Source organism: Carassius gibelio, chromosome A10 (assembly GCF_023724105.1).
Source record: "Carassius gibelio isolate Cgi1373 ecotype wild population from Czech Republic chromosome A10, carGib1.2-hapl.c, whole genome shotgun sequence".
NCBI lineage: Eukaryota > Metazoa > Chordata > Actinopteri > Cypriniformes > Cyprinidae > Carassius > Carassius gibelio.
The window spans coordinates 11,610,648-11,637,361 of NC_068380.1; the positions used below are offsets into that span (position 1 = coordinate 11,610,648).

The 26,714-nt window shown below is 35.8% G+C and overlaps 3 protein-coding genes and 1 long non-coding RNA gene across 4 annotated transcripts; all 4 read right to left on the bottom strand.

Annotated features, from left to right (window-relative positions):
* Positions 1-17: 17 nt before the first annotated feature.
* On the bottom strand, positions 18-7,068 carry LOC128021168 (HIV Tat-specific factor 1 homolog). The gene is made up of 10 exons (XM_052608169.1): positions 6,941-7,068; positions 5,463-5,627; positions 5,141-5,357; positions 4,965-5,012; positions 4,639-4,793; positions 3,672-3,835; positions 3,472-3,568; positions 2,664-2,753; positions 2,394-2,531; positions 18-532 (listed from the first exon to the last, which is right to left on the bottom strand). The coding sequence occupies exons 2-10, from the start codon at positions 5,625-5,627 to the stop codon at positions 248-250; spliced, it is 1,359 nt and encodes a 452-aa protein (XP_052464129.1). The 5' UTR covers positions 6,941-7,068; the 3' UTR covers positions 18-247.
* Positions 7,069-7,186: 118 nt separating this feature from the next.
* On the bottom strand, positions 7,187-8,793 carry LOC128020577 (uncharacterized). The gene is made up of 3 exons (XR_008185367.1): positions 7,947-8,793; positions 7,708-7,871; positions 7,187-7,627 (listed from the first exon to the last, which is right to left on the bottom strand). It is a non-coding gene; the product is annotated as an uncharacterized LOC128020577 (long non-coding RNA).
* A 1,523-nt stretch (positions 8,794-10,316) lies between these two features.
* LOC128021172 (four and a half LIM domains protein 1-like) lies at positions 10,317-19,410 on the bottom strand. Its single transcript, XM_052608172.1, has 6 exons — positions 19,268-19,410; positions 13,435-13,597; positions 12,321-12,495; positions 11,583-11,752; positions 11,235-11,421; positions 10,317-11,122 (listed from the first exon to the last, which is right to left on the bottom strand). The coding sequence occupies exons 2-6, from the start codon at positions 13,588-13,590 to the stop codon at positions 10,968-10,970; spliced, it is 843 nt and encodes a 280-aa protein (XP_052464132.1). The 5' UTR covers positions 13,591-13,597; positions 19,268-19,410; the 3' UTR covers positions 10,317-10,967.
* Positions 19,411-19,780: 370 nt separating this feature from the next.
* Positions 19,781-26,512, bottom strand: LOC128021174 (sodium/hydrogen exchanger 6-like). Its single transcript, XM_052608180.1, has 16 exons — positions 26,085-26,512; positions 25,419-25,618; positions 25,202-25,279; positions 24,981-25,057; positions 24,791-24,903; positions 24,580-24,685; positions 23,956-24,097; positions 23,725-23,830; positions 22,842-22,930; positions 22,600-22,713; positions 22,395-22,506; positions 22,165-22,318; positions 22,056-22,086; positions 21,817-21,902; positions 20,694-20,799; positions 19,781-20,592 (listed from the first exon to the last, which is right to left on the bottom strand). The coding sequence occupies exons 1-16, from the start codon at positions 26,356-26,358 to the stop codon at positions 20,299-20,301; spliced, it is 2,082 nt and encodes a 693-aa protein (XP_052464140.1). The 5' UTR covers positions 26,359-26,512; the 3' UTR covers positions 19,781-20,298.
* Between the last annotated feature and the right edge of the window lie 202 nt (positions 26,513-26,714).

Consider the following 26,714-nt stretch of genomic DNA (forward strand, 5'->3'; position numbering starts at 1 on the left):
ATGATGAAGTCACAGAATATCTGTATATATTTTTACTACAAAACTATTAACAGATGTTCAAACTGATTCAGACAATGACACACATTAACATAAAAATCACACAAATTACTATTTACTGTCAAATTTCCATTACTGTCCTTATTTTGATATGGTGAAATGCACAGACATATCATGGGAATAAACAATTAAAAAAGGAAGCATTGTATATTAGTATGAAGATGTTTTAGCAAGAGACATTAAAAGAGTCCTATGCTTCCTGATCACTTCCTGCTAAACTGCTATCGGTGGACGCTAATCCTCCTTCCTCTACCTCGTCCTCCTCCTCCTCATCTTTCCCCTCTTTTGGTTTTGCAGTACTTTCGTCTGTATGTTCCTCTTGTCGAGTCTGTTCTGCTGCTTCTTGAGTGCTGGGATTCTGTTGTTCAGCTGCTTCTGAAGAGTCTGCCTTAGCTTTGGCAGATGCACTCTCATCAGTCAGAAAAGAGGACCAGGTTTTCAGTCTCTCTTCTCGTTCTCGTGAGGTTTCCTCAACCTGGGATTCCAGAACCAAAATGTGAGACAAAGAAAAACAAGCAATAGAGAATACAGAAATGATCAGTTATTTTAGTTCATTTTGTTCAGGTTGTTATTCTGGTCTTTTTTTTTATACAGTTTGTATTGAAAAGAATCACTCCGCTTTAAAATCATCACATTTTGTTGCCTTACAGCCTCAAAGGAATGGACACAGTTTCTGTTTTATCCAATTGTATTTACTCAGTGCAACTTATAACATCCAAGGGAAAGATAGAACACTAATGAGTCATTGAGTTGAAAAATACCATCAACCCCTTTTGTCAGTATTTTGTTGAACCATCTTTTGCTGTAATTACAGCCTTCAGTCTGTTGGGACATGTCTCTACTAACTTTGCAAATCTAGACTTTGCTCAAGTTCAGTTCAATCTGATGCTGACCATTTATGGACTGCAGTCTAAGTCATTCCACAGATTTTCAGTGGGTTTTAAGTCATTTCAACCCTTTATGCACACCTTGGCAATATAATCAGCATTGGCTAGTATAGTTTCTTGTTTATTAACCAGACCACTATTTTACACACACACACACACACACACAAACACACACAATTCTAAATAAACTCCATTTTCTTTTTACAGGAAATTACAAAAAAAAATATTGTTTACATGTAGCTTGTCGATTCACTGTGGTATGTAAGACTCTCACTCTCTCTTTTTGCATGTGTGAGAAAAAGCGGTATCAGAAAAGTGAAGGTGAGTCGTGCACCATCACCGTAGGCTGTATAAAAACAGGCCATCATGCTAGAGTTTTACAGTGCGGCAAATACAGGTACGCTGCAGATCCATTGAGCTGAAGTGAAATAGTACGGATCGCTTGATGGAGAATGACGCTCTAAAGCACTCAGAGTTCAGAGTCAGAGTGTTCTATGCTAAGCTTTCACACAAACACAAACATTGGCGAGTAAAATTTATTAGCCAATGGTTGACAATATACATTATGGGCATCCCAAATCATGTACTTTTGCACTCTTCTATGAGGTTTTTTCTATCAGACTCTGATTATGAATGACAAAATAACCTTATATAATTCATACAATACATGGTTGAGTACATAGTGCATAATTACATAGTGTATACTAGTGCATCATTTGCAGCTATTATTTAGTCACCCAGAGTGAAGATTTACTGATTTACTTGCAATGTAGAGGGTTGCATATTCCAGTGATTGTTTTTTTTTTTTTTTTTTTTCTGACATGTTGGTGTCTTTCTTTTGGAACTGTAATTACAGCTACAATATATACAACAAAAAGTCTTTATTTCAAGATACAAAGCAACAAAACCTGATCATTTTAAAGGGGAGTGATTCCTTTCTATACTCACTGTATACCTCTATAGAAACATTTTATTATTTCAGCTTTAGTTTGAGCAGTTTTAGTAAAGTTAAACTAAATAAAAATGAGAAATGTTGCCTTGGCAACTGACTGGAACGAAATAAGTTACTTTTTTAAATTCAAAAATGCTTTTTCTTCCATGGTTTTAGTTTTTGTTAATGATCCTGAAATTGACACTATTAACTTACTTAATATACATCTCTGGTCTAAATGTGCATGTGATTCCAAAGGGAAAAAATATATTTGTTTACATGATGTAATAACTTTCCTTTTCTGATGACATCATTAAGGCCATGCAAAGACGCATTCGGTTTTGTCTGTACAGTAACACGCTTCATATGATTCAGCAAATACCTAATGAATAAACTAGTCCCTCTCTACTTTTTCTCTCTTCAAACATCCTTTTTCATTCAGACAATATAAAATGGAGGAAGTAAAATGGGTTGCAAATAGCAATTCATCATGGCTTTAAATAGACCAAGTATTTTACCTGGTAGTCAGTTACACCATCCCACAGCTCCGCTGACAGTTTCCTCCCACCAAACCAGCGTCCATTCAGAGCCATCTGACACAAGTCCGCCTCCTCAGGTTCCTTAAAAGCCACGGATGCCACTCCATCAGGGTGCCTCTGATTTTCATGGAAAACGCAAAGAGTATAGTGTTAGGAATGGCAGTAAGAGAGGCATTTGAATGATTACGGACTTCAAATTTTGAAAAGTTGTTTTCTAATAATTGTGAACAGGAGTAAAAGAGGACTTACATCAAAAACGATGACCTTCTTCACTTGGCCGAATTTCTCACATTCTGTCCGTAGATCATCTCTGTACTCATTCAGAACCAAAGGGTCCTCCTGCACGAGACATAGCGTGCAGCTCTTCAACACATTATCACTCAACATTTGCCTTAATTTAGGTTACTAATTATAAAAAAAAAAAAACTTTGTTTAACTTTTCTTGTTTACTTAATTGGAAAATATAAATTGTGCCTAAATGGTACTAAAATACCTTTTATAATTATATAAATATTTCTTAAAAATAAGCCTTACTAATGCTAAACCTCTGAACAATAGAGCTGTATTATTTATAGTTGCGGCACATACATAGTTTTAGTTCAATTTAAGTATCAGTCTCATTCATTAAACACAATAAATCGTCACAGAAATCATGACGATGCTTGGATTGCAGATCCACGCCTGCATTTCGACTACCGTCTGACCCTTTAGGTTGCACCTACTTCAGGAATGCAGACAGACCCGCTCCGCTGTGAGATGTTCAACGCTGTCAGAGAAACTACATGCCGTGGCTCTAAACTGTTGCTAATCAACAGCATTACTATAATTAACTTCATACATCATGAATACCAGTTTAAGCCTGAAGTTATTCTGAGCTGTAAAATGAAATTCTGTAGGTCTGGTTTCAGCTGCAGCAAATGTTTTTACAAAAGCTCTGTCAGGAGGTACTTTTCATACAGACAGCAATCAATGTAAAGTGTTCTTCTTTTCACGAACATCTGTAGTATGTTCCAGTGTATTTGTGGGTGTGTCTGAGTGATTTGTGATTAATTCTTGCCTCAAAGTCACTGGGATGAAACATGTTTTGGATGATGATGACTTTTTCATGCCTTTTACGAGTTTCCCCAGCCTTCTCCGGCCTCCAGTCCAACTGCCTGTTAATAATAAATGACAAAAATGTCAGTCAAATCTACAGCAACGCAGAAAATTTGAATCAACTATATAGAGCCGCAGGAGTCAGTTTGAACAGATTCTTACTTTTGTTGCTGCTGGAGTTTTTTGCGATATTCTTTGTTTTTTTTCTTCTTCTTGTTTGCGTCATATTGTCCTTTGAGTTCGAACCGCGCTTCCTCCACGTGAAGCTGATAGCCCCGAATCTCTGACTCATCTAAAAGCCGCTTGGCAAGAGCTACAGACTCTTTCTAGAAGGAATTAGAAAACGATAAAAATAAGCATGTAAACAATGTTAAAGAGCTTAAAATTGTTAATTTCAAATCCTACAGCTGAAATTAAAATGTCAAATAAAATGGGTTTAATTTGAAGTACTAAATTACTAACTAACAATATATAAAGACAAGCACATAAAATTCCTAAAACTTTAAATTTAAAATGAATATAAAAATCTAATTTAAAATAATTAATAAACATTATAATAGTATATAAATAATAGTAAAATAACACTGTATGTGAAACATGTAAGTGTTTTTATTTTAAATATATATAGAAAATAACTTTCATGTTGTGTTTACAGTGTTTTGTTCATTTAGAGAACCTGCGAGGGTAATCTTTTTCCTGAAAATGTTGGAAATTGTTATCATATTAGACTAAAACTTACTGGCTTCGATCAAGCTGGGTATCACAATGTCTCAAAAAACATTCGGATAAGTTTTGGTGCACCTTTTTCACTGTGTTACACTAGTGATGTTCCCCGTCAAAAATAACCAGCCTTTTAAAAAAACCTGCTTATTATGCTGTAAACTTGTTCGCTTTCAGCTGTCCTGGGTTTTACGTTTCTTTTGAGAGCAGATCAATGGCAGACTTCTGAGCTTATGCACTTTCGTTTTTGAGTAAACCCTGGCAAACATATCCACACATAATGTTCTTTCACTCAAACGAAGGTGCAAAAGCACAGATCAATGAGGCCTACACTCAATCAGTTTCATTCAAAATTTTCAGCACAGCACAAGGGATAAATATACCTGGTCATAGTATTACAATGACCAACCTTCAGGTAGCAGCAAAGTCCATCTCCTTTTTGGTTCCCGTCCTTGTCTTTGTAAAGCTTCATTTTGTAATCTTCTGTGATAGGGTCACGCATGATAATTCCACATTTGGACATGACCTCCACAAACTCATCAGGAGTAATGTCTGGAGGAAGACCTAGCAGAAAGACACATTCACGGAAATACATTTGTGAACCAAATTTTGGATTGACAGCCAATTGATTTAAAAAAACAGACAGGATCATACCAATAACTTCATTTCAAAATTAAAAACAAATAGCAAATAAATGAAAACAAATAGCAATCTAATAATGTGGAAATGATATACCTGTCACATAAACATTGGTGTTTTTGTCCTTTTCAACTTCAAACCATCCTGTAGAACACATCACACAATGTATATGTGTTAATATAATTAGAATACTTTGTAAAAAAAAAAAAGAAAAAAAAAAAAAAAAAAAAAAGGAATGCATAAAATAAAATTGGGAATGAATAATTTCTTACCTGGATCTGCTTTCCTTTTCTCTCCTTTCTGAGCTCCCTCCTTAGCTGTTCCCTGTGTTGAGCTCTCCTCCAGATTCTTAGGTTCTTCTGTTTTTTTGGGCTCCTCCGGTTTGGCAGGGAGAGATGCAGAGAGAGGGAGCGCAGCAGTTGGATCAGGGGCCCCATCCTCATTGAATCCATAGTTTGCTTGATAAGCTGCGATGAAATCATCATTTACCTATAAAGAAACAAATAAGTGGACTTTAATACAGAACTTTTACTGGGTTATGAAAACAGACTAATTGAGTAAATTAGTAATTCTGTTGATTGGTTAACCGGAGACCTTTGGAAACCATGCTCTCTTTTCATGGTCCCAGTCGTACAGAGTGCCGTCTTCTGGGTCAGTGTACGTGTAGGGATCCTCTCCACCCTCTCGCCTCTGTTCATACAGCTGCTGCAGACGGAGCTGCTCATGGAACACTTTATTACCATCCGAATCCCCACTCATCTACAGAAACCAAGAGACGTCAGAGATACTCAATGTAAATCACGAGCTTTGCTGACACACAAAACAAAAACTATATGTGTGACCCTGGACCACAAACCTAAAAAACAGTCAAAATTATTGATTTTCCTTTTATGCCAAAAATCATTAGGATATCTAGTAAAGATCACATCCATGAAGATATTTTGTAAAGTTCCTACCAGAAATATATTAAAACTTAATATGATTAGTAATATGCATTGCTTAGAATTCATTTGTACAACTTTAAAGGTGATTTTCTCAATATTTAGATTTTTTTTTTGCACCTTCTACATTTTGTCTTTATTTTGTGGTCAGGGTCTCATAAAAAAAATACACATGCATACATATATGTGTGTGGGTGTGTGAAATAAAGTGTGTCTGTGTTTGTGTGTATGGGGTGGGAATCACAACAAGGCACACCAAAATACAAAACTATACATGGCTCACGATAGCAATAATATCATGATACAGCGATTCTGCGATAACTGATATTTTGCTAGACAATCCTATTATGATACATCACGATATCGTACAAATAATGCAGTTCTGAACATCGCATACTCTGTTGATTTTGTATGTCCCATCAGTGGTATAAAAGCCAAGGTTTGCTCAGAATTTTAACTTAAATGAGGCTTTTAGAGAATTCATTATTTTAGTCACACTTCTTAGGCTTATGTTCACGTCTCCGTCACTCATATGTTGAGCGCCACCTGGAGGAGGCCTTCAGTAGCGACGATGGGAGCGGGGACCTCTATTTAAAGCACCTCGTTTTATTTGTTTGAATATAGATATTTGGCGCCAGTGTATCGATCCACGGAGGACAAAGATATATCGCACGATCGATATTCTGTGTATATATAGCCTATCAATTCGTTGCCATTACATTTTAGTGAAAACGTTGAGTTATAATGTGATTATAATGGCAACCAATGTAGATAGATTGGCTAAGTGTAGAAACTAGGCTAAAAATAATAAGAAACCGATAGATCACACTGGAAATAACTGTTAAATGAATTGTAGGCGTTCAGTATTAATTGCCGCTTCATTTGGGGCCTGTTATGAGTTCTCAAATTTTCAGCCAAAACATGTCTTGATAGTTTTGATGATGAGACAGACATCAATCCGCTAATGATGATTGGACGGGTAAACACACAGCTGCTTATCGGCTTTTTTTAGAGCCACTGCATCTAGATTTAATATATGAGGTGAACAAAAAGGATCTTCTTATCTGCTTATAATACTCTGCTTTGATATTTTAAATAAATAATATAAAAACTAAAATAAAAACACCCCACCTTTCCAGTGCCGAGCCTCCAATACGTACAAGTGCTGCACTTCCGAAGAACGCGCGTCGCGCAAGTCCGCCGCTATGCGTCTTCCGGAATGCAACTGTCGGACGCACATGTGTAGTTCCTCTTGCAGTGCTAATAATTGCGTCTCAAATCGCGTATTCATGCACTTTTTTACGTCGTTTTTAGTATATAATAGTGCGAATAGTGCGTTCACACTGAAACTTAATTACGTAGCGAAAGCACTCCGTTTACGAATGACAAAAAAACGTATATAATTCATACACTACATGGTTGAGTACATAGTGTATGAGTGCATAGGGTCACAGTCTATGTCCCAATTAATCAAACCAGATTTATATCATTTTTGTTTAAATCTCAACATACTTTTTCTTGATTGTTTCATGAAAAAAGGTTGAGATATAAAATGTATTTTAATCTGAGAGTTTTATATATTTTTATTCACTCATTTTCTAAGAATCAAATGTCATTTTTAAATTAAAAGTTAACAGAAAAAAACATGTGCTTCAGTACAGAGCAAACAAACAAAAACAGTCACATTTATGTGGATAGATGTCTGTGTCAAATCCATTCTTCCATGGACTTGAAGGAAACTTGAGCCCACTTGCTATCACAGGAGATGTATCGTAGGGAAGAACCATCAATCCTGCTCTGGCTCTTGGTATTACCAAACTGTTAAAACAGTTAAGACAAGAAAACATAAAAGATTTGGAAATAATATAATTAACAATATCATGTTGGTAATGTCTTACACAGGTCTGGTCTTTTAATAGTCATTTGACATTGACTGGACTCTGAGGAAACCGTTGAACTCTGAGCTGAATTAGACTTGATGGATCTCACAGATGCCATGACAGGAAATGTATAAGTGGATTGGGTTTGTGTTTGGAAACCACAGTTGCAGTTTGGCTCCATTCTGAAAACAATCAGGAAGTTAGTGTTTGTGTTTTCCAAGATTGTTACAGTTCCAAGAAAAAAGATTGTGCTTTACCAGAGTATTCCTGCAGCTTGAAAGCAATGCAATATAAATGTATTCTCCAATGCTTGCATACATTTTCCTCCATGAGACAATGGAACACAAAAATAAAGAATACTGGAACAAATCACAACATATTAATGGACTGGATCCTAAAACGGAATCTAAATTAATTATATGTGCTCTTTCTCACCTTGAAGGCTGTTCAGAATAGAGAACAGAGGAGGAATACTATGACAGGACCCCAGGCGAGAGAAGGTCAGGTTGTGAAAATTTCCTTGGTCAATATTGACCACTAATATTGCTGTTAAATAGAAGCTGTCAAACTGACCGACTCTGCAGTAAACCATAACATCTGGTCTCCAACAGAAACTTCGAAGTTAAGAATACTACACAAATACAAGGAAGTTTTTTGTTTGTTTGTTTACTTGTTTTGTTCATGTTGAAATATGTATTATCATGGAATATAAAATCCACCTGTAAAACTCTCACATAACACTAACTAATTTAATATATATTTATGCACAATATGTGAACCTGGACCACAAAAAATTAATAAGGGTCAATTTGACAAAACTGAGATGTATACTTCATCTGAAAGCTCAATAAATAAGCTTTCCATTGATGTATGGTTTGTTAGGATAGGACAACTATATGAAAAGGTGCAAAAAAATCTAAATGTTGAAAAAAAATTGCCTTTAAAGTTGTCCAAATGAAGTTCTTAGAAATGCATATTACTAATAAAAAATTAAGTTTTGATATATTTACAATATTAAATTGACAAAATATCTTCATGGAACATGATCTTTACTTAATATCCTAATGATTTTTGACATAAAAGAAAAATCTATAATTTTGACCCAACTATGAACTGGAATTGTTAAATGATTGAATGCGATCATTATCATTTGTTTAAAGATGAAGTGTGTAATTTGTGTAATAACAAATGTACTTGTGATTTGGTGTTTGAGACGTGGCTCAACTGTTCCTAGAAGAATGCTTCCAGAATGTTTGCAAATTGAGAAAATTAAATGTTCCCCTTTAAGTTTTCCATAATCAATGTTTGTGTAAAACTTTAGAAAATAATGCTCCATGACTTTATAGGAGCACTGGGAGAATGTTCTTACAATATTAATTAATTTCATTTCATTTATTTATTCTCTTTTCATGGTAATGCAACACAAAATACCACAACAACAAACCAACAAACACACAAAGATACATTCCATGACAAGAAGAACAGGAGTAAGATGAAGAAAAAAAAATCTTATAAACTCCTACCCCATTCTTATATTAAGGAAATTACAAATTAGCTGGGAAAGCTGGGAATTACTTTTGCATTTAAGTCTGGTGCTGCTAGTCATACAGAAATTACATTCTTTATCATTAAGCATCATATTTTTGGGGGGGTTGGTTTGTATTAAGCAGTATATTTAAAAAATATTTTCAAAATCTATCTCTTTAAAAAAGTATGACGGAATTTCAAACATCAATTCTATTTAGGTACTGTAAAAGTGAACATTTTCAAGAGAGGCTCTTGCAATTGCCTTCATGCTGTCTTTTCAGGGTTTCCCACACAGCAAAGCGAAGCGAGTTGCTGAACCCCAAACTGAGGCCATTTTAGGGGGTCTGGGGTCTTTATAGTTATCATTCTTGGTGTGAACAGGGTTGTATAAGACTGTATCAAGCTCCACTGCAAACATAGGGTTAAAATCATTTTCCACTTGCTAATTGTACTTCTCTCATAAAAAAAAGGAACAAAATGGGCATAATTCCAAAGGATATAAAGAGGTTACCTTTTGGTGTTAATATATACTTTTAAACTATTGCCATTATGTTACTAATACTTAGCATTTAGATAAATGAAGTACAAATATGTACCCTTTAGCTTTTGTATCCCAGTGATTTCTGGGATCCCAGTGTTGAATTATATTCAGATTTATCAATAAATTTAATTAAAAAAGAAAGTACTTGTAAATTACTCAATCATTTGTCATTATAAAAAATATCAGATGTAATATAATCCAAATCCAAAATGATTGATTGGCTGTCATTGTTTTATCATTTATCAGCTGGAAAACGATGTTGTTCCCTTGTCGTTGTTGAATGGGGACACCTCCATTCTCGTAGATTTAGAATGATTATTAAAATGTTTTAGTTAGTGTTGTCATTATTATATGTTTTGTTGAAAATATGTTTTCAAAAATTTTTTAAAACATCTTTTGGGGGACTTTAAATTTGTTGTCATTTACTGGTTCTGTGAAATATTATGCCACTAGATGTCGCTGCTGCATGAAAAAAAAACGGCATTTAACGAACGCAAATGACAGTATCCAAACTTCATTTTTTCTAGATGTCGCTGTTTTCTGAAATAACACACAACACTTAAAGAACACAAAGGACAGACTCCCAACTTTATTTTTCTCAGGTCATATACAAAGGCAAATAAAATAACATATTTGTCATGTTAATGGAAGAGGAGAATGTGTTAGTAAGGAAACAAAAGCCACACATATTAATTTGTTTCTCCAATATGGGTTGTTTTTTTATACGAAAATTAGTATTTCAAATCCCAAGAAAGCAAACTAAAAGATACAGAAAAACACAGTGCTGAAAAGTTCGGTGTCCATTATTACAAGCTGTTAAAGATTAAAAAAATGATCAACCCAAAGTTTAATATTAAAACATTATTTGAAACACATATGTACCAGTAATACATCTCAATCTACAGACTTCACCCTCTTAATACACACCTCTTCTCATTATCCATCTTTCACCCAGTCTTACTATCTTTCCTGAGACAAAAGGGCCTTTGGAAAGAGAGAGGATACGCTTTCCCATCAAAGCTTCTAGGTAAACGTAATGTTCCTCACAGGAAATATCAAACTCCCTTCATAAAGAAGCCAGAACCAACATAGCAGAAGCCTTTGTCAATACTTCAGCATATTTATGTGGGACTTTTGTATAAATTTAAATGAATGCTGATATTTTTCTAAAGTAATCTCACTCTTCCGCGTCTCCACGGTCATCAGGCGCTTACAGTTTCTTGGAGCAGTCAGAGCAGTATATGTCTCCACTGTGAGCTACAAAGCGCTTTTCTGCCAGGTTGAGGGAGCACTTCTTACAGTTAAAGCAGTAATCGTGCCAAGAGCCACCCTCATAGTTCACTACATTCGCAGCCTTGCCAAATCCTGTGGGATGAGAAAAGGTAGATTTATTTGTCACTTTAGTTCAAGTCAAATACAGAACTTTTAACAAGAATAATGGACGTCAGTGCATATGTGTGTGTGTGTGGATTCAAACCCGTAATGGGATTCCTGCAGCTGCTGCATTTCTTGGCCACAGTGCTTTTGTAGCAGTCCACACAGTAGACCTTTTCCTCATGGGAGGTGAAGCGGGTTCCAGCCAGGGGCTTTCGGCAGGAGGAGCACACAAAGCACTCAGAATGCCACGGCTGGTCCTGGTAATTCACACCTCCTGTTGTAATGGGCTGGAGGAAGAGAGCCAAAACATGTGAAAACAATAGACTGAACTAAACAATAGACTTTATTTTATAAAAAAACATGTTTTTTATTCACAAAATATATAGTAACCTTCAAATTTAGAAATAATAATTGATAAAAATCCATTCATTTGTACTATATCTCTTACCTTCTTACAGCAAGCGCATTGTTTGGCAAATTTCTTCTCGTGGCAAGGGCTACAGTAGATGTTGTTGTTCTTTGTTAGGAAACTTTTGGAACCGATTGGCTTTTGACACTGATAGCAGATGAAACACTCATCATGCCATGAGTTGCCTTTGTATTCAACATTCTCAGTGCCTGGAAAGGAACAAAGGAGACCCCCATTGTCAAAAAGACAATATTTGAAAGCATTAAGATATTTCTGGAACTTCTGCTGTAATGACAAGTTTGTTTACAGGAACTAGAACCGGCAAGAGCCTCTGTTAAAATAATTACATAAAATAATCAGAAATAACTAAATTATAAAAAGTTTCAGCAACTGAATTTTCTTCAGAGTTTACACTTTTACATGAATTAATTATTTTTCTATAAAAATATATACTATTAAAAATATTTATTATGTATTCTAATACACACACATACAGTACATATATAATTGTATAATATCTATAATTAAAAAAACTACTTAAATTATGTTAATTGTAATTTTGTAAGTTTTTTTTAATTAATTAAATGAATTGTCTCCTATATTTTGAGTGAAGAAATCATTGATCTTGTTGAGCAAATTATTTAGATAAGAAGTATATGTATTAAAGAGCACTGTATATATAAAACATATTTGAGCTTTTTATGATCTATTTTATATTTCTGTATAATTTATACATACACAGCACAAGATATACAGTAGAGACTATCTGTACCCTACCTGCCAGTATGGGCTTGTAGCAGCCATGGCAGCGAGGGGCATCCTCACGTGAGCTACATGTCCCACACAGGATCCTGTCATCCTTGGAGGTGAAAGACTCCTTGGCCAGATTCTTATAGCACTTCGCACATCGGAAACAATCCGAGTGCCAGTACCGGCCCTTATGGTGAAGCTCCTAGACAGACCACAACCAAAAATGATAGATGTACTGTACACACTTGATATAATACAATTTAACTTCAACAATATTTGTGAAAGTAATATATTTTGATAAAAATATACACCACCATTCAAAAAAAAGTTTACATTAAAGCTACATAATATGTCTTTCAAATAAAATTGTAAAATATATTTAAAGAGAAAACATAATTTACATTAGAGTAGATGACTAATAGTGAAAAGATTAATGTAATAGATAACTAAAGGTGTGAAACTTTCTCTAATCATTAAACTAGCATTATCACTGAACTATTATGATTATGACGTGTTCTTATCTGACATTGAAAGATATGGGTGAGAGTGCAGTCAGCTAAAACAAAGCAGAGAGATATTTCAGCGTTGGTTTTATGTCATTTTAACTGCTAAACCACCCATGGAAAAAAGTTTCGGGCTACCAGTGTAACCATGGTTCCTTGAGAGGGAACGAGACCATGCTTACCTTAGGGGACACTTTAGGGCATGCCATCAGCATGACTGGTGTCTAAATCATGTGTTTAAAACACTCCATTGGACCGCGCAGCCCATGAGGTCATTAGCGGAGCACCAAGAAGTATAAGAAATGGTTGTAATGCACATCACAACTTCTTTGTCAAGGGGAAAGCACGGCAAGGGGACGCAGTGTCTCATTCCCTTTCAAGGGTCCATGGTTACATGTATAACCTGAGATGTTCCCCTTCAAGGGAACTCGTATTGCGTCCCCTAGAAGACCCTATTGGAAACAAAACACCCACTACGCCATACGTAGCACTAAAAATAGTGGCAAAAATACACCAATTTAAAAGGGGGAAACTTTTGTCTTCATGCTAATGGTATTTCCTAAAGTGTCCCCTAGGGGATGCAGTGATGAGGTCCCTTGAAGGTGAACAAACATACAGCTCCTGATATAACATGTTACCTTGGAGTCGGTGCTGATTGGGCGTCGACATTCCGTGCAGGTGTTGGCGCAGAACTTGTCAAAGCATCGAACGCAGACTTGTTTCTCGTCTTTCCTCACAAACTTCTTTCCACTGAGGTCTTCGCGACAGTAAAAACAGTTGGAACGGCCTGCCATAGTCACCCTGTGAGAAATAATAACAGCAATAACCTCAAAATGTGGTCATAAAAAATAGGCCAACATCATGATGTATAAATGTAGAAAAAGAAATAGATCTTTTTTTCACACGTCTCACACCCCCTCATGTAACTCAGTGTTCAGAGTTTCCTCAGGAAACAGTGAGTGAGGACATTTATTGATAAGAGAGTGTTTGTTCCGTTTTCCCTTAGGCGGAGTTATCAAATTGCTTTATGTAACCATAGGCAACAGCAAACAGTACATGTTTTTTATTGTCCTCCAGTCTTATCTTCATCTGATAGCGGTTCTCTTCAGCTGTAAAGCAGGTTAGCAGACTGCCAGATGGGACGAAAGACCTTCTTTCAGTATGATAAATCTAATTGGTAATAATAAAACTACACATTCATAACTAAATCAAATGATGTCACGAACAAACGTAGGAAGTATAATAAAAATTGAATTTGTTATGAGATATTCGATTATAAACATAGCAGATCACATTGCAGCGAGTGCCTGGTTTGAATTACTTATTGTTTCATTCGCCAAGACAAATTGTCATTGGGAACTTTCCCATGTAGTCATTTAAAATGAGAGCTGGTTACCAAACATTTCTTGAGAATTAAATATTAACTTTTGTGCAAATCAAGCTATTCAAGCAAATAGATGCATGTTTTCTAGAACGCTAGCACACATTTGATCGTGTTTATTTTTTTATATATGAGTGCAGAAGTATGTCTGGTATGCATGTGGTGAAATGAGGAATGTTAACAGCTCTTTGACAGTGTTTGAATAGGGAACCTCTCATTCACTTCTTAAAACATTTTGCATTGAGGTTACATACTGTATCTGGTTAATTATTTAGCATGCATCAGATTTGAACACTTTCCAGATGGGTTGTCTGTCAACTAGCCTAACTAATGACTGTGGTATGACACATTTTGTCTGGTCTTCACAAAGTCCCAAAGGCTGAGGAAAAATAATGTGTCTACTTTCCTGTCTCCTTTGCAAATGTGAACTAATCCTTTATTGGAAGGAAGCTGGTAGATCCCAAAGTTTCAAATGAAACTGAGCAAGTTGGCCTGTATAGTCCATAAATAAGTTCTGCTCAAGTTTTCAAACATCACTGCCAAAACCAGAATTGCAGATATTTTTCTGGGTCGTGTATGGCTTACATACGCTGTACCGACCCAATGGTCCTATTAATACATCTAAAACCAAACCTCCCATCCATGCTTGTTTTAGACAAGCAGAAGTATTTTTTAATGGACACAGGAGAAGTATTTGAACAGTAATGAGGTTTAAATATGCTAGATACTGTTACAGGACTTGGCATAAGTGCTCTTGTTTTCCCGAAAGTTTGAAGGCTTCTAAAATATGCAGTTCATGATTGTTTTTTTCAGTTCTGTGTTTCCTGGTCGGTTAACTTTAATAACAGACCATATAGACATTTAGGGATCAAATTTTAGCTAAGTTCTTACAGACATGCTCACCAAAGCTCAAAGATCACCGGCTCATACTTTTTTTCAAATTAGATTTATGGTGTTTTTATGGTACAGTCAAGAGAGGACAGGGCCCGGATTCATAAATTTTTTTAAGGATAACATTTTTCTTAACTACTATTTCCTTCCTATTTTCTAGATGGGGAAAAGTGAAACACTTTGTTTTTCTGAAAAGACTCATAAGAAAAAAGAGAATATTCATATCTTTATCTTTTTTTCAGGTTTCCCTTCTTGAAAATAATGAAAGGTAGAAATTCATTATTATTATTTTTACTATTTTACTATTATTTTTACTACTTTTACTTTTATGATTATTTATTGGTATTAAGATTTTTTGTTTTTTAATTAATAATTTGTTTTCAATGTATTCATTATATAGAATACAAGTGGGGCATTTATATTATTATTATACATACTTTTTTACCATTATTATTTTTCCTTAATAGCTATAATACTTTATTTCTTTAGAAGATTTTCATAAATCGCCTCAGATTCGATCTCATCTCACCCACACACACATGTGCTAACCACTAAACTACATTTCCATTCATATGGTTGTAATTAACACCAAACAGTTTCATTAAAACAAATAAAGAGCAAATAAGGGAACCTGCTAAATGGGTCACAGATAAGCGTGAATGGGGGCATTTTTACAGACGCTGATGTAATGGCGAACTGACAGAGCCCTGTTTTAGTCAAATATTTAATGTGATCTCCAGGGAGATGGCAGACTGTTGAGACTGGAATCTGATTTCAGGATGACCTCATGCACTAGCATCTGGAACACAGTAGGCAAGCGCAGCAGCCAAAGCAAACGAGGGGAAGAATTGGAACAGTCACGCTGCTTGCAACCCATTGGTTGAAGCGATATGAGAGCCTGTGAGACTTCAGCTGAAGAGAAAAATAATATGGTGATACTGATCATGTTTTTTCCCTCCTTTATGCTGCTTTTGCGTGCATTTAGCAAGTTATTTTTCTTTGCAGGCTCGTAAAAGGGTGCGGTGCATATCATGAAGGCGACCAAATTAGAAGCTATGACATCACTTGTTGGTTTAGCTCAAAACATCCCTTTTAATGACAGCATTCGAAAACCACACATGAACTCACTTGTGCATATGCTCTAACCCAAACAGAGAAACATATGTTGGAAGTCCTGTTTTTTTTTTTTATGCATTTAAAGATACAAATGATCCTGTTTAGCAAACGTGGGTCATCTGAAATGGGTGTGGGTAATGGAAACAGCCCTGTTATACAGCTGGGAAAATGAAGGGGGTCTTTGCAGAGTGTTGTGTTGGCATGATCTATATGCTGAAGAATGTGGTGAAAGCTTGGAAACAGGAAGCCTGTGAAACAGTGGTAAGAAGAACAGGCGAGACGGCTGGCCAGCGGTGTAACCCTAGTACTCTTGATCTGCACTCATAAATACACTTTCACAAAGAGGAAACTCAAACAAGACTACCGTCCCTTTCTAGGCAAGTGAGGTTAATCTGGGGTCACAGTTTGACCACCATATAATTATCCTTTTTAATGTTTATAATTGTTTATAATGTAACCTATTGTTAGTGCCAGGTCATGTTACTTATTACATGGTGTTCTGGAATATTTCATCTGGTCACGGCATTCATTTGGTTATTGTTTGTGCAGCAGTTGGGTTCTAGAATTTTCTCCATAGGGGAATTGATTTTTGACCAATGGGGCTGTTAACTGATGGTATATGCCTTTGTTGAAGCCACCAGTGTGTATTATTTCAACATAGTTTTTAAATATTCATATATCAACTGCAGAATTCATGACTCTAAAAAAAAATCTCCACCAATCAGAGAATCGAAACAAATGAATCAGACAAAAAGAGATCTTTAATGTCGTCAACCACTCCCATGAACCTGCCCTATCAAACTACTTAAATATTTGTGTAGTTTATTATGCAATAAACATATAATCTTTGTTTTATATATATATACACACACACACACACACACACACACATATATATATATATATATATATATATTACATGTTGTAATGTTGTGATTGTGATTCCTAGCTGGTTGGTTTGGTTCTTGGATGGTAATTCTTTAATGGAGGCTTTTTAAAATCCCATACTAATGGAATGGAAAATACTAATGGAAGCAAGGCTGCTGAAATAAAAGATGGGCATTTAGAAAATATCTGATTTCAAAGACTGATCAGTCAGGAAACTCCAGAGTTATTTAAAGTTATTTAAAGTCAACTTAAAAAAAAGGTTAAAACCCAATTAAAGCAAACAATTTGCCAGTAACATTTGTTGTAGCACTCACTGATATCCATCTGCTGTTATACGTATGTTCTAATACACAGAACAGTATAAGAAGACCCTTAGTTTCAATTGCAAAGGTATTCTTAAATAAGTAGTAGCCTCAGGTCATAAAATATATAGATGAGTTGGTTTCTTCATTAAAACAGATTTACATAAATAGACTCCAATCTATTAATTAACATCTTGTGAAAAGAAAAGCTTCCATCATTGAGTTGTTTTAACTTTAATCTGTCACTTATGGACCAAATATGAGTCCAATATATATATTGTAACAATGCTTTCTCCAGTAAAAAAAAGTCCATCCCCTGTTGTCCCCTCACATCAAAATCCACAGACATATCTGTTTAGAACTGTTTTGGACTGTTTCTGTTTTTAAGCGGTGATTGATCTGTGCATATTTCTCTCCTGATTCAGACGAGAAAAAATTCCACTGAAGGAAAGCAATTTTATACATAAAGGATTTATATTTCATTCGGAAGCAATGTTTTGAAGTGAAAAAGTCGTAATGATGGATTTGTTTTTCACAAACATGCACCTTTTCCCTTCCCAAGACATTCATTGAAGGACTTTAATTGTGGTTGTGGATTATTGTGATGTTTTCATCAGATTTTTCGGAGTCTAATTATGGCGGCACCCATTCACTGCAGAGGATCCATTGGTGAGCAAGTGATGTAATGCTACATTTCTCCAAATCTGTTCTGAGGATGCAACAAACTCATCTACAATTTGGATGGCCTTAAGGTGACTACATTTTAACCAAATGTTCATTTTTAGGTAAACAATTCTTTTAACCTTTGAAGGAGGTTTCATGCAACTGGCTCCTGATTTGTAATCAGTCCTAAGGCAGTGACTCAAACACATGAGACTGTCCATGTGCCCTTGACACGATACAATACTCTTATTGTGGTATTTATACAGGGAGTTTGTTTCCTCTATTTAAATGTGCATTATATCAACACCACATATTCCATAGTTATTCATTTATGGACTATGTGCAAAAACACATTTTTATAAATTATCACACTGAATTTACTAAATATGTTACCTTCAGCCAGCAAGAAGTGTCCAAATGGAAAAAGGCATAGAAACCAGACATGGTATGATAGCCTATAATTTTTCTGTGTATTTTACTTCCTCGTAATGTGCACCGGATAATGACAGGGAATTATTGACATCAAACACACATATCAGATATTTTATATATCACTCTCATGGGGTGGATTCCTTCCTGCACATAATTTAGACACAAACTGTCCAGCGGAGTCTCTCACAACATCAGTCTATGCCTTAGACATGTGGCAAGATCTTTGTGAAAATCTTTAATAAGAAACAGATTTCAGAGGCTGAAAGAACATGCAGAAATTCCCTGCAGCCAACGCCCCATCTACTTACTTCAATGCAATTCATATTCAGACTCCCACACTGCTACAATATCAATGAGGTTAATCAAAATAGAGTATCTCACATGTAGAAGGTAGACATTTGATCGGCCAGATTAAATATTAAGCAGCTAGTTTAAAAATATGAGCTTTTTTTCACCAGAAATATAGGATGTTTGTTGTAAGTCTTAATGGCAGGTGAAATACATTTCTGTTGATCATACAACACCAAACTTATTAGAATATTTTCAGATATCAGAGAGTATTTTTAATATGATTTTATTATTATTTACTTAAATATAAAACATTATTTTGCCTCTTTTTATGTTTCTGATTTCTGATGTTTCCTAAGCACATGTCTTTGCATATCAGCCTCTATGATATCAGCAGAGAACCAAGTCTCTGTGATTCTGGATGTTTTGATTATTGTATCCTGTCAAGAAAACGTAAATTTCGCTTATTGTCTGACATTTATTTTTTAACGTTGAGAAAGTTTAACTTACCTTTTCTGGGGTACAAGGTGCTCTAAGTGTCCTGTCTACAGCCGCCACAGCAAAGAAAAAAGTGTTTTGCGCTTGGTCCGGTTTGCGTTGGTGGGTTGTAGAGAAGGCTTAGCTTATAAATATAAATGAGCTTATGCTAACGTGGTTGGGTAGCCTTCCAATTGCTAAAGCTTTCTTACGAATATTAATTAGGTACTTGTGACGTTGTACAGTTACCATCCAATTACGATTAGGCTCATGAATATTAAGAAGCTTTACATAGTGGCGTTCATAAATCTTCGAGATGTGACGACGAGGAGGACGCGCATCGTTTTATTATTCCTTGCAAAGCAATCAAATTAAAATCATGTGAACAGGAGCACTTTCCTTTATGACAAAGGATTTAAAGTCAATTTTTTTTTAAAGATTTTAAATCTTTCGGAGATGGAATGCATTAGTTTGGGGTCACAATCTTCCAGTACATGTTCAGATTTTAAATGAATCAATTAAGAAAAAAAAAAGTTCAACACTGTCTTAAAAAGTACATCAAATCTCATTTATTAGAGGATCAGTGGGTGTGGAACAGTAACAAAACTCTTTCAAATAAGTCATTTTCCTATGTATTATTAAACCTCTTTTTCAATGTTAATGAGGTAATGATGAGTCAGACAGCACAGTACAAACACCAGATTACCGGACATAGGCACTTATCTACACAAATGTATCCACACTGAGCCACAAGTTATGTATGTCTTTGAAATGACTAATCCAGACACAGTGCAATCACAATAGATGCAGACATTCAGTCTGATCTTAACACTATACTCAAACAGAAAATGTATTCAGAATATTTTATGACCAATTTGAACAAATTCTTTGGGAGAAATTGGTAACAGAAGGATTAGCAAGCACAACCATTGTATACCAGTGTCTTGACAAATAAATATATATGGCACAATATAATAAACCAGTTAACGTATAATCATTTAACTTAATATCTGCAAAAGAAAGCATCACATAGAAGACAAGAGGTCAGCAGCTGTCTGGCAGGCTCAGACTCGGTGGCGCAGAGGGTCCGACAGGGGCGGAGATGGCGGAGGAGGAGGGAATGACATCAGGGGGTCTGGAGGCTCATCTGTGGGGAGAACCAGACGGGTGCCTCCGAACACAAGATCCCTGTCGAGAGGATCGTCTGAGGTTCCTGCTAGTGAGTAAAGCCCAGCCTGGCTGGAGGAGGTGGTGGGCATGCCATGGGCATCTGTGCTGACCGTCATGTCACTGTACATCAAATTGCTTCCATCACTCAGAATCAGCTCGGTGTCCTCATCATTCAACTGACCGGCATTCTAGCAGAAGGGGAAGGAAACGTTTCTGATAACTCTCCTGTGCTCATATGATTTTACACACTGCATGAGCCATTAGCAGCTGAATGTGTTCATAGGTTTACCTCATAGGCTTGCGAGCTGGTGAGACAGCGTGCTATTGGACCACAGCAGGCCGGCAGAGTGGAAGTGAGAGGAGGCCCACTGTGAGTGAGGAAGGGTTTTAAATAACTGGAACACTTCGTTAAGGATTAAACTTTATTTAAAATGACAAATAAGTATACTACTCCTACTTTAGTACTCTTTACTTTATTATTAATTACACTAAAACAAGTCTCTTATGCTACATCAGATAATACAGATAAAATAAAAATACAGTACAAACTGCAATATAGTAAAATATTATAACAACTTTCAGCTTCCTTATTCCAGACAAATCATTCTAATATGCTGATTTGCTGCTTAAGTAAGTTATGTTGAAAACAGCTGCTTAATATATTTGTGTAAACCGTGATACATTTTTCTCAGGATCTCAGAAATAATTTTTTGTAACCTAAATTATTTAACTATCACTACCATTTTTTACGAATATAAAGTAAAAGTCTTCATTGTCACAATCTATGAATGCATATAATCACAAAAAAAAAACACTTGTTTACCTGCATGTCATGTGACCATTAACTGACATGTCGTCCCCTTGGAATTATAAGGTTCTATCTGACATTTTTGTCAAAATTGAGTTATTCGCATATGAGTTATTCTGTGACAATTTATGTACATTATGTGATGTTTTATTTTAAGTTGTGTACATTTTGGGATTTTTTTATTGAAAAAACAAAAGGTTTCTATCTACAGAAGTCTATGGAACACAAAAACTTTAAAGCTCAATATCTCAAAACTACTCAGAATGCAGATAGAACCTTATAATTCCAAGGGGACGATGTGGTGTTTAATTATTTAAAATAACTCATACTCAGGCTGACAAAACAGAGTTTTCCTGTACTCGTGAAACCCAGATGGAGAAATCAGTTTGATGTAAATTTTACGTCTGATCTTGAGCGCCCTCTACTGTTTGAAATGCTGCACTGAAGACATACTGCTGGAGGTGTAAAATATATTACAGTTGCCTAAGATTGTATGATCTAAAATGTAGGGTGTATGGTCAAAAAACATGCTGATTTATAAATAAATCGTGTATGAAGTACAATGTAAATGTTGATACAACTAGGCAGAACAACTGAAGGATACTTGTGGTCAAAAGTGTACCACAGTCTGAACGGCCAGGCGCTCTCATGCTTGCTACTTTTTTGTGTCATTCCATCCGGTGCTGTGACCTATAGGAGCAGACAAAAAGACAAGACAAGAGAGGTAATGTAGTTTGTTATACCATCCTTATAATTCAGATTTGTACAGTAAATATTTGAACATTAAACATTGTTTTTCTGATATCAACTGTTGCATGTTGAGCAGACATGAGTAGAACTTACTGAATTATCTTGATCTGTATCCACTCCCACTCTGTGGAAAGATAATGTGATTTAAGCAAAAGACAATGAAAAAGACATAATTTGCTTTCAGAATGTAACCGAGGCGCACCGAATCTGCATGAGTGACAGCATGGGGGTCGTCCCACCACCACAGACCCACACAGTGAAGAACACGATCAGTAGGGTGGTGGAAAACATCATCTGCCTGGCGTAAGTTGCAGTGTCCCTAATTGAAAGGGCAAAGGTCATTGCCCCTCGAAGCCCTGTGAGGTCAGCATGACATCATCAACAACAGAAAAAAGGACAACAAACGCACTCTCTGACTGCTGCAGGTATTACCTGAAAACATCATGACGTGCTGGAAATTGGAGGCGATTTTATTCTTGCGGCCCAAGTTTATCAGGAAAGACAAGGGGTAGATGTTAGCCGCCCTGCCAAGAAATATGGCCAGCTAAAACCAACGCCACAGTCAAGGATAATGTGTGAATGTATATCTGTACACAATTCATGAGCACAGCACAAACCCACTGCTACAAAAGGATACAAATGCACCTATGATGAAGAAGGGATTGAACACATGGTGCTGGAAGGAGAAAAGTGTCAAGCCCATATAAGAGAAGATGAAGTTTTCAGCCAGGAAATTGAGAAGCTCAAACAACTGTTGGGGAAACGGAGGAAAATACTATCATTACATAGCTTTTTAACCCCGAAAACAAGAGTTCTTCAACCGTGAGACGTCCCGTTAAAACATTAACGGTTTGCATACAGTAGGTGTTTGTCTGTTACCTGTTTGGATCTACTCTTCGATTCAGCAGAAAGGTTGTTGTATGTATAGTGAGCCTGAGTAATGCCACAGAAGAGCACTGCAACCACACCTAAACACAGACACAAACACAAACCTTATCTGAGCATTGTTTATATACTGTTACAGCATTACTGATATTTTGAATTCACTTTTGCTTTTATATTTTCAGTTTTCATTTGAATTAGAATTTTAGTAATTTAGTGTAGTGCTTTTTTGACATTTGTTAATTTGTTTGTTTTTATTTTTATTATTTTGATCTAATATGCATGTATTTAAAACAATTTTTAACCATTTTAGTTTTAGTTAATTACAGCATTGATGAAAATGCACTCTTAAACAGTTAGAAATAATTGGAATAATGAAAAAGATTTTTAAAATATTTTTGAAAGGTTTCTTATGCTCATCAAGCCTTTATTTATTTAATTAACAATTGAGTAAAAACAGTAATATAATGAAATATTATCGAAATTGAAATATTATTACAATGTTTTGTGTTAATTTATTCCTATGGTGGCAAAGCTGAATGTTCAGCATCATTACTCCATTCTTCAGTCACATGCTCCTTCAGAAATCATTCTAATATACAGATTTGCTGCTTAAGAAATCTTACTATTATTTTCAAAACTAAATTGTAATAATATTTTACAACATTACTGTTTTTACTGTATTTTTGATCAAATCAATGCAGCCTAGTGAGCATAGGTGACTTCTTCCACGATTAACCAATCAGAATAAAGTATTCCTGTAATAAAGCAATTTAGAGACATCACCTGTTTGCATAAACTAACAATATGAATTTTTCCATGATATTTTAAACAACATGCGATTGAACAGAGATTTCTTTTATAGTGTTGCCATTGTTACCCGTGAAGCCGCAAGCCTCAGCCAATAGGAACGTACTCCAGGACATGAGGAAGAAAAGGGCTGTTTCCAGCAAGGGGAAATCTCTCAGCTTGGTGAACTTTGTGACCTAAATAAAAACAGATATTAATAGAGAAACTACCTTAGACAGGTTTAAACTGATTGTTTTGGCTTGTTCATTAAGTAATAATTATAAATACTGTATCATTATATATTTATATACTGTATATATACCAGAGCTGTCATGACTCCAGTTGCAGCCCCCATTGCAAAAGACCCACTGAAAACTCCCAGAAAGACACCCAGTGACTTGAGCAGGGCACTGCCATCAAATGTGTGACGATTGTCTCCCTCAGGCTGGTATGCCACTATTGATCTGTCAGTAGGTGAGAAAGACAATATCTTCTTCATATTGAAATGAGACATTTCATGACTGAACATGCTTAAAATACACAGAAAAGCTTGTGTGCTTAAAATATCTAAACACATACAACTGTTACATATCTACCTTTCAAAAGTTTGGGCTCAGCTTCATGAAGGCAGTTAACAGATTTATTCAGCAAGGATGCATTAAATTGATCAAAAGTGACAGTAAAGACACTTATGACACTGAAAACTGAAATCCACTGGAATAAACTACCATTTAAAATATATTTAAAAAAAAGTTATTTTAAATTGTAATAATAGTTCACAATGTTGCTGTTTTTAGTGTATTTTGCAGTCTAGGTGGGCATAAGAGTCTTTCAAAAACATATATATATATAAAAAAAAAATTCTAACTGCCTCAAAATCCAAATCCAAAAATGAGAAGTGTGTGTGCCTGTGTGTATTTTTTTACACATAAGGATCTGCTCTTACGATGATAGGACGATGGCCACAGCGTCATTGAGGACACTCTCACCGAACATCAGCGCGTAGAGATCCACGTCCACTTTCAGCTCATTGAAAATGGCCAGAACTGTCACTGTAAGTAATTTCAACTTGTGATGACTCCGGTTTTGGCTATAAATCAATCAATAGTTTAATATATTAAATATAAGATCAACTAAATTCATAGGAACAGCCATACCTGGATCTGTAGCAGATACAATAGCACCGAAGAAAAGGCAGTCAGTGAAAAAGAAATCCCCTCCAAGCTGACCGATGACTTTCATAAACACCACACAGCCGTACATCACCAACCTGCATTTATATTCATATTTATATTACATTTATGTTTTCTTATAACAAAGCTTTTTTTTAGAAAAACAATCACTCACCCTGTAACAAAGCATGATGTCAGTGTGCCCACAAAGGCATAGGAGAGTATAGACCCCAAATTTCTGAAAAAATGCCTCTGATAATTAAAACGAATAAAGAAATTATTACTAAAATGAATGAACGCAGCTCAGCCACATTGGTAATTGATATGAGACAGAATTTCTATTCTATTCTTCAGACTTTCTGTAGCTTTTGACATTTTTTTTTATTATTTTCTTACTCGTTTGAGACTGTATCCCGCATGAAAGATGATGGGTGGCAGCAAAATGTTGAAGAAAATCTCAGGATCAAAAGTAACCTAGCAGCAGATTTGCAGGGGTGAGAAAAAAAAATTATGTACCCTAAAAATACTTGCGTATTCAGTCGTAGGAAAGAACTATATTAAGAATAACAGGGAAGATGTTGTTATTTTAGAGAGTTTAACAGCACAGCAGTACCTTCCTGAGCATCTCTGCATTTGGCACATCATGACCCTTGCTGTCCCGGACCTCTCCTTTCAGGCTGTACTCGTAGAATCGGCCGCTCACGTTCACCAGTACGGTGGTGGGACTGCTGTTCATGGCACAAGGCAAGGTGACGTCATCCAAGTCTTGAGGCAAATGGACCCCAAAGCGCAGAATTATACCCACAAACAAACCTGAGGACAGAAAACATATATTTCAAATATAGTTTTTAATGCACAGCATGTTACACAATCACATAATATCACAAATAGCAAAAGCAGTTGTCAAGCTACCAGTACAAATAAATACCATCCTAATTAGACTACCTAAAATGGTAACTGATTCTTATATTTATTATTTCAATTTAGATTTAGAAGAATTGTAAGAATTTATTACACAATTAAATTAAATTTTGACTTACACTGTATGTAAAGTTTTAAATTTAGATTTAAATTTAGATTAAATATTTATTATGCCTATATATTACACATTTTCCCTTATTATTAGTGGCTACAGTATTTGTAAGTAAACTATGGTTATTATGGTTATTTCTAGAGACGAAACAGATCAACAAGTATTTAGGCATGATATTTCTGGTGCCCACCTACACAAGGTTTCCTGATAACAAACTTGAATCTGATTCTATGAGATAATTCTCACCATAAATCATAGCCAACCCCGTCTCATGTAGGAACCTGAAGCGGCGGTGTTTGAAGAGCCATATGGTGAGGATGGTGAGTGTGAGTAACAGGATGTAGATGAGCAGATTGGCGCTGTCCTGCCTGTGGCTCTCCTCCGCTTTCCTCTCCGTCACCACGTTCACCATCTCCGTGTTCTCAGCCAGACTAACGACAGCAAAACACATCAGGCACAGTAAACGGGGGAGCATCAAGGCCCCCGAGACGGAGGTGCGTCTCCTTTGACATCCTGTCATGGCCGTGTTTGTGAGAGCCGGATCCGCCGTTCAGTTCAGCGCTGTGGTGATGCTGATAGATAGGAATCACGGTGATCTATTTACCTTCACATAACGGTGTGAAGACAGCGTCAACATACCTGACAGAATATCCCCCGCTTGACCGGAAGTGGGAGATTACAATATAAAGGTTCTGACATGTATTGCCCCTCTTATTATTAAATCACGTCAAAATAGGACCTAAAACCTTTCTTTTACTGTCTATGGTTAAACTCGCGACTGTTCATAAATAAAATAAAGCTATTATGAGGGTCTACTAATTATCAACTAACTGAAATGAAAGTTAAAAATATATTAAAATGTATTAGTCAAAAATG

Excerpts from the sequence above, each read along its gene's own strand:
- LOC128021168 (XM_052608169.1), bottom strand. The coding sequence starts at position 5,627 with ATGAGTGGGGATTCGGATGGTAATAAAGTGTTCCATGAGCAGCTCCGT. Across the intron at positions 3,836-4,638 it reads GACTTTGCTGCTACCTGAAG|AAAGAGTCTGTAGCTCTTGC; the intron begins GTTGGTCATTGT and ends AATTCCTTCTAG. Across the intron at positions 2,754-3,471 it reads TTCATCCCAGTGACTTTGAG|GAGGACCCTTTGGTTCTGAA; the intron begins GCAAGAATTAAT and ends TGTCTCGTGCAG.
- LOC128021172 (XM_052608172.1), bottom strand. The coding sequence starts at position 13,590 with ATGGCAGGCCGTTCCAACTGTTTTTACTGTCGCGAAGACCTCAGTGGA. Across the intron at positions 11,422-11,582 it reads AATGCGCTTGCTGTAAGAAG|CCCATTACAACAGGAGGTGT; the intron begins GTAAGAGATATA and ends CTCTTCCTCCAG. Across the intron at positions 11,123-11,234 it reads CTGCAGGAATCCCATTACGG|GATTTGGCAAGGCTGCGAAT; the intron begins GTTTGAATCCAC and ends CTCATCCCACAG.
- LOC128021174 (XM_052608180.1), bottom strand. The coding sequence starts at position 26,358 with ATGACAGGATGTCAAAGGAGACGCACCTCCGTCTCGGGGGCCTTGATG. Across the intron at positions 25,619-26,084 it reads GGGGTTGGCTATGATTTATG|GTTTGTTTGTGGGTATAATT; the intron begins GTGAGAATTATC and ends TTCTGTCCTCAG. Across the intron at positions 23,831-23,955 it reads CTGGAGTCATGACAGCTCTG|GTCACAAAGTTCACCAAGCT; the intron begins GTATATATACAG and ends GTTTTTATTTAG.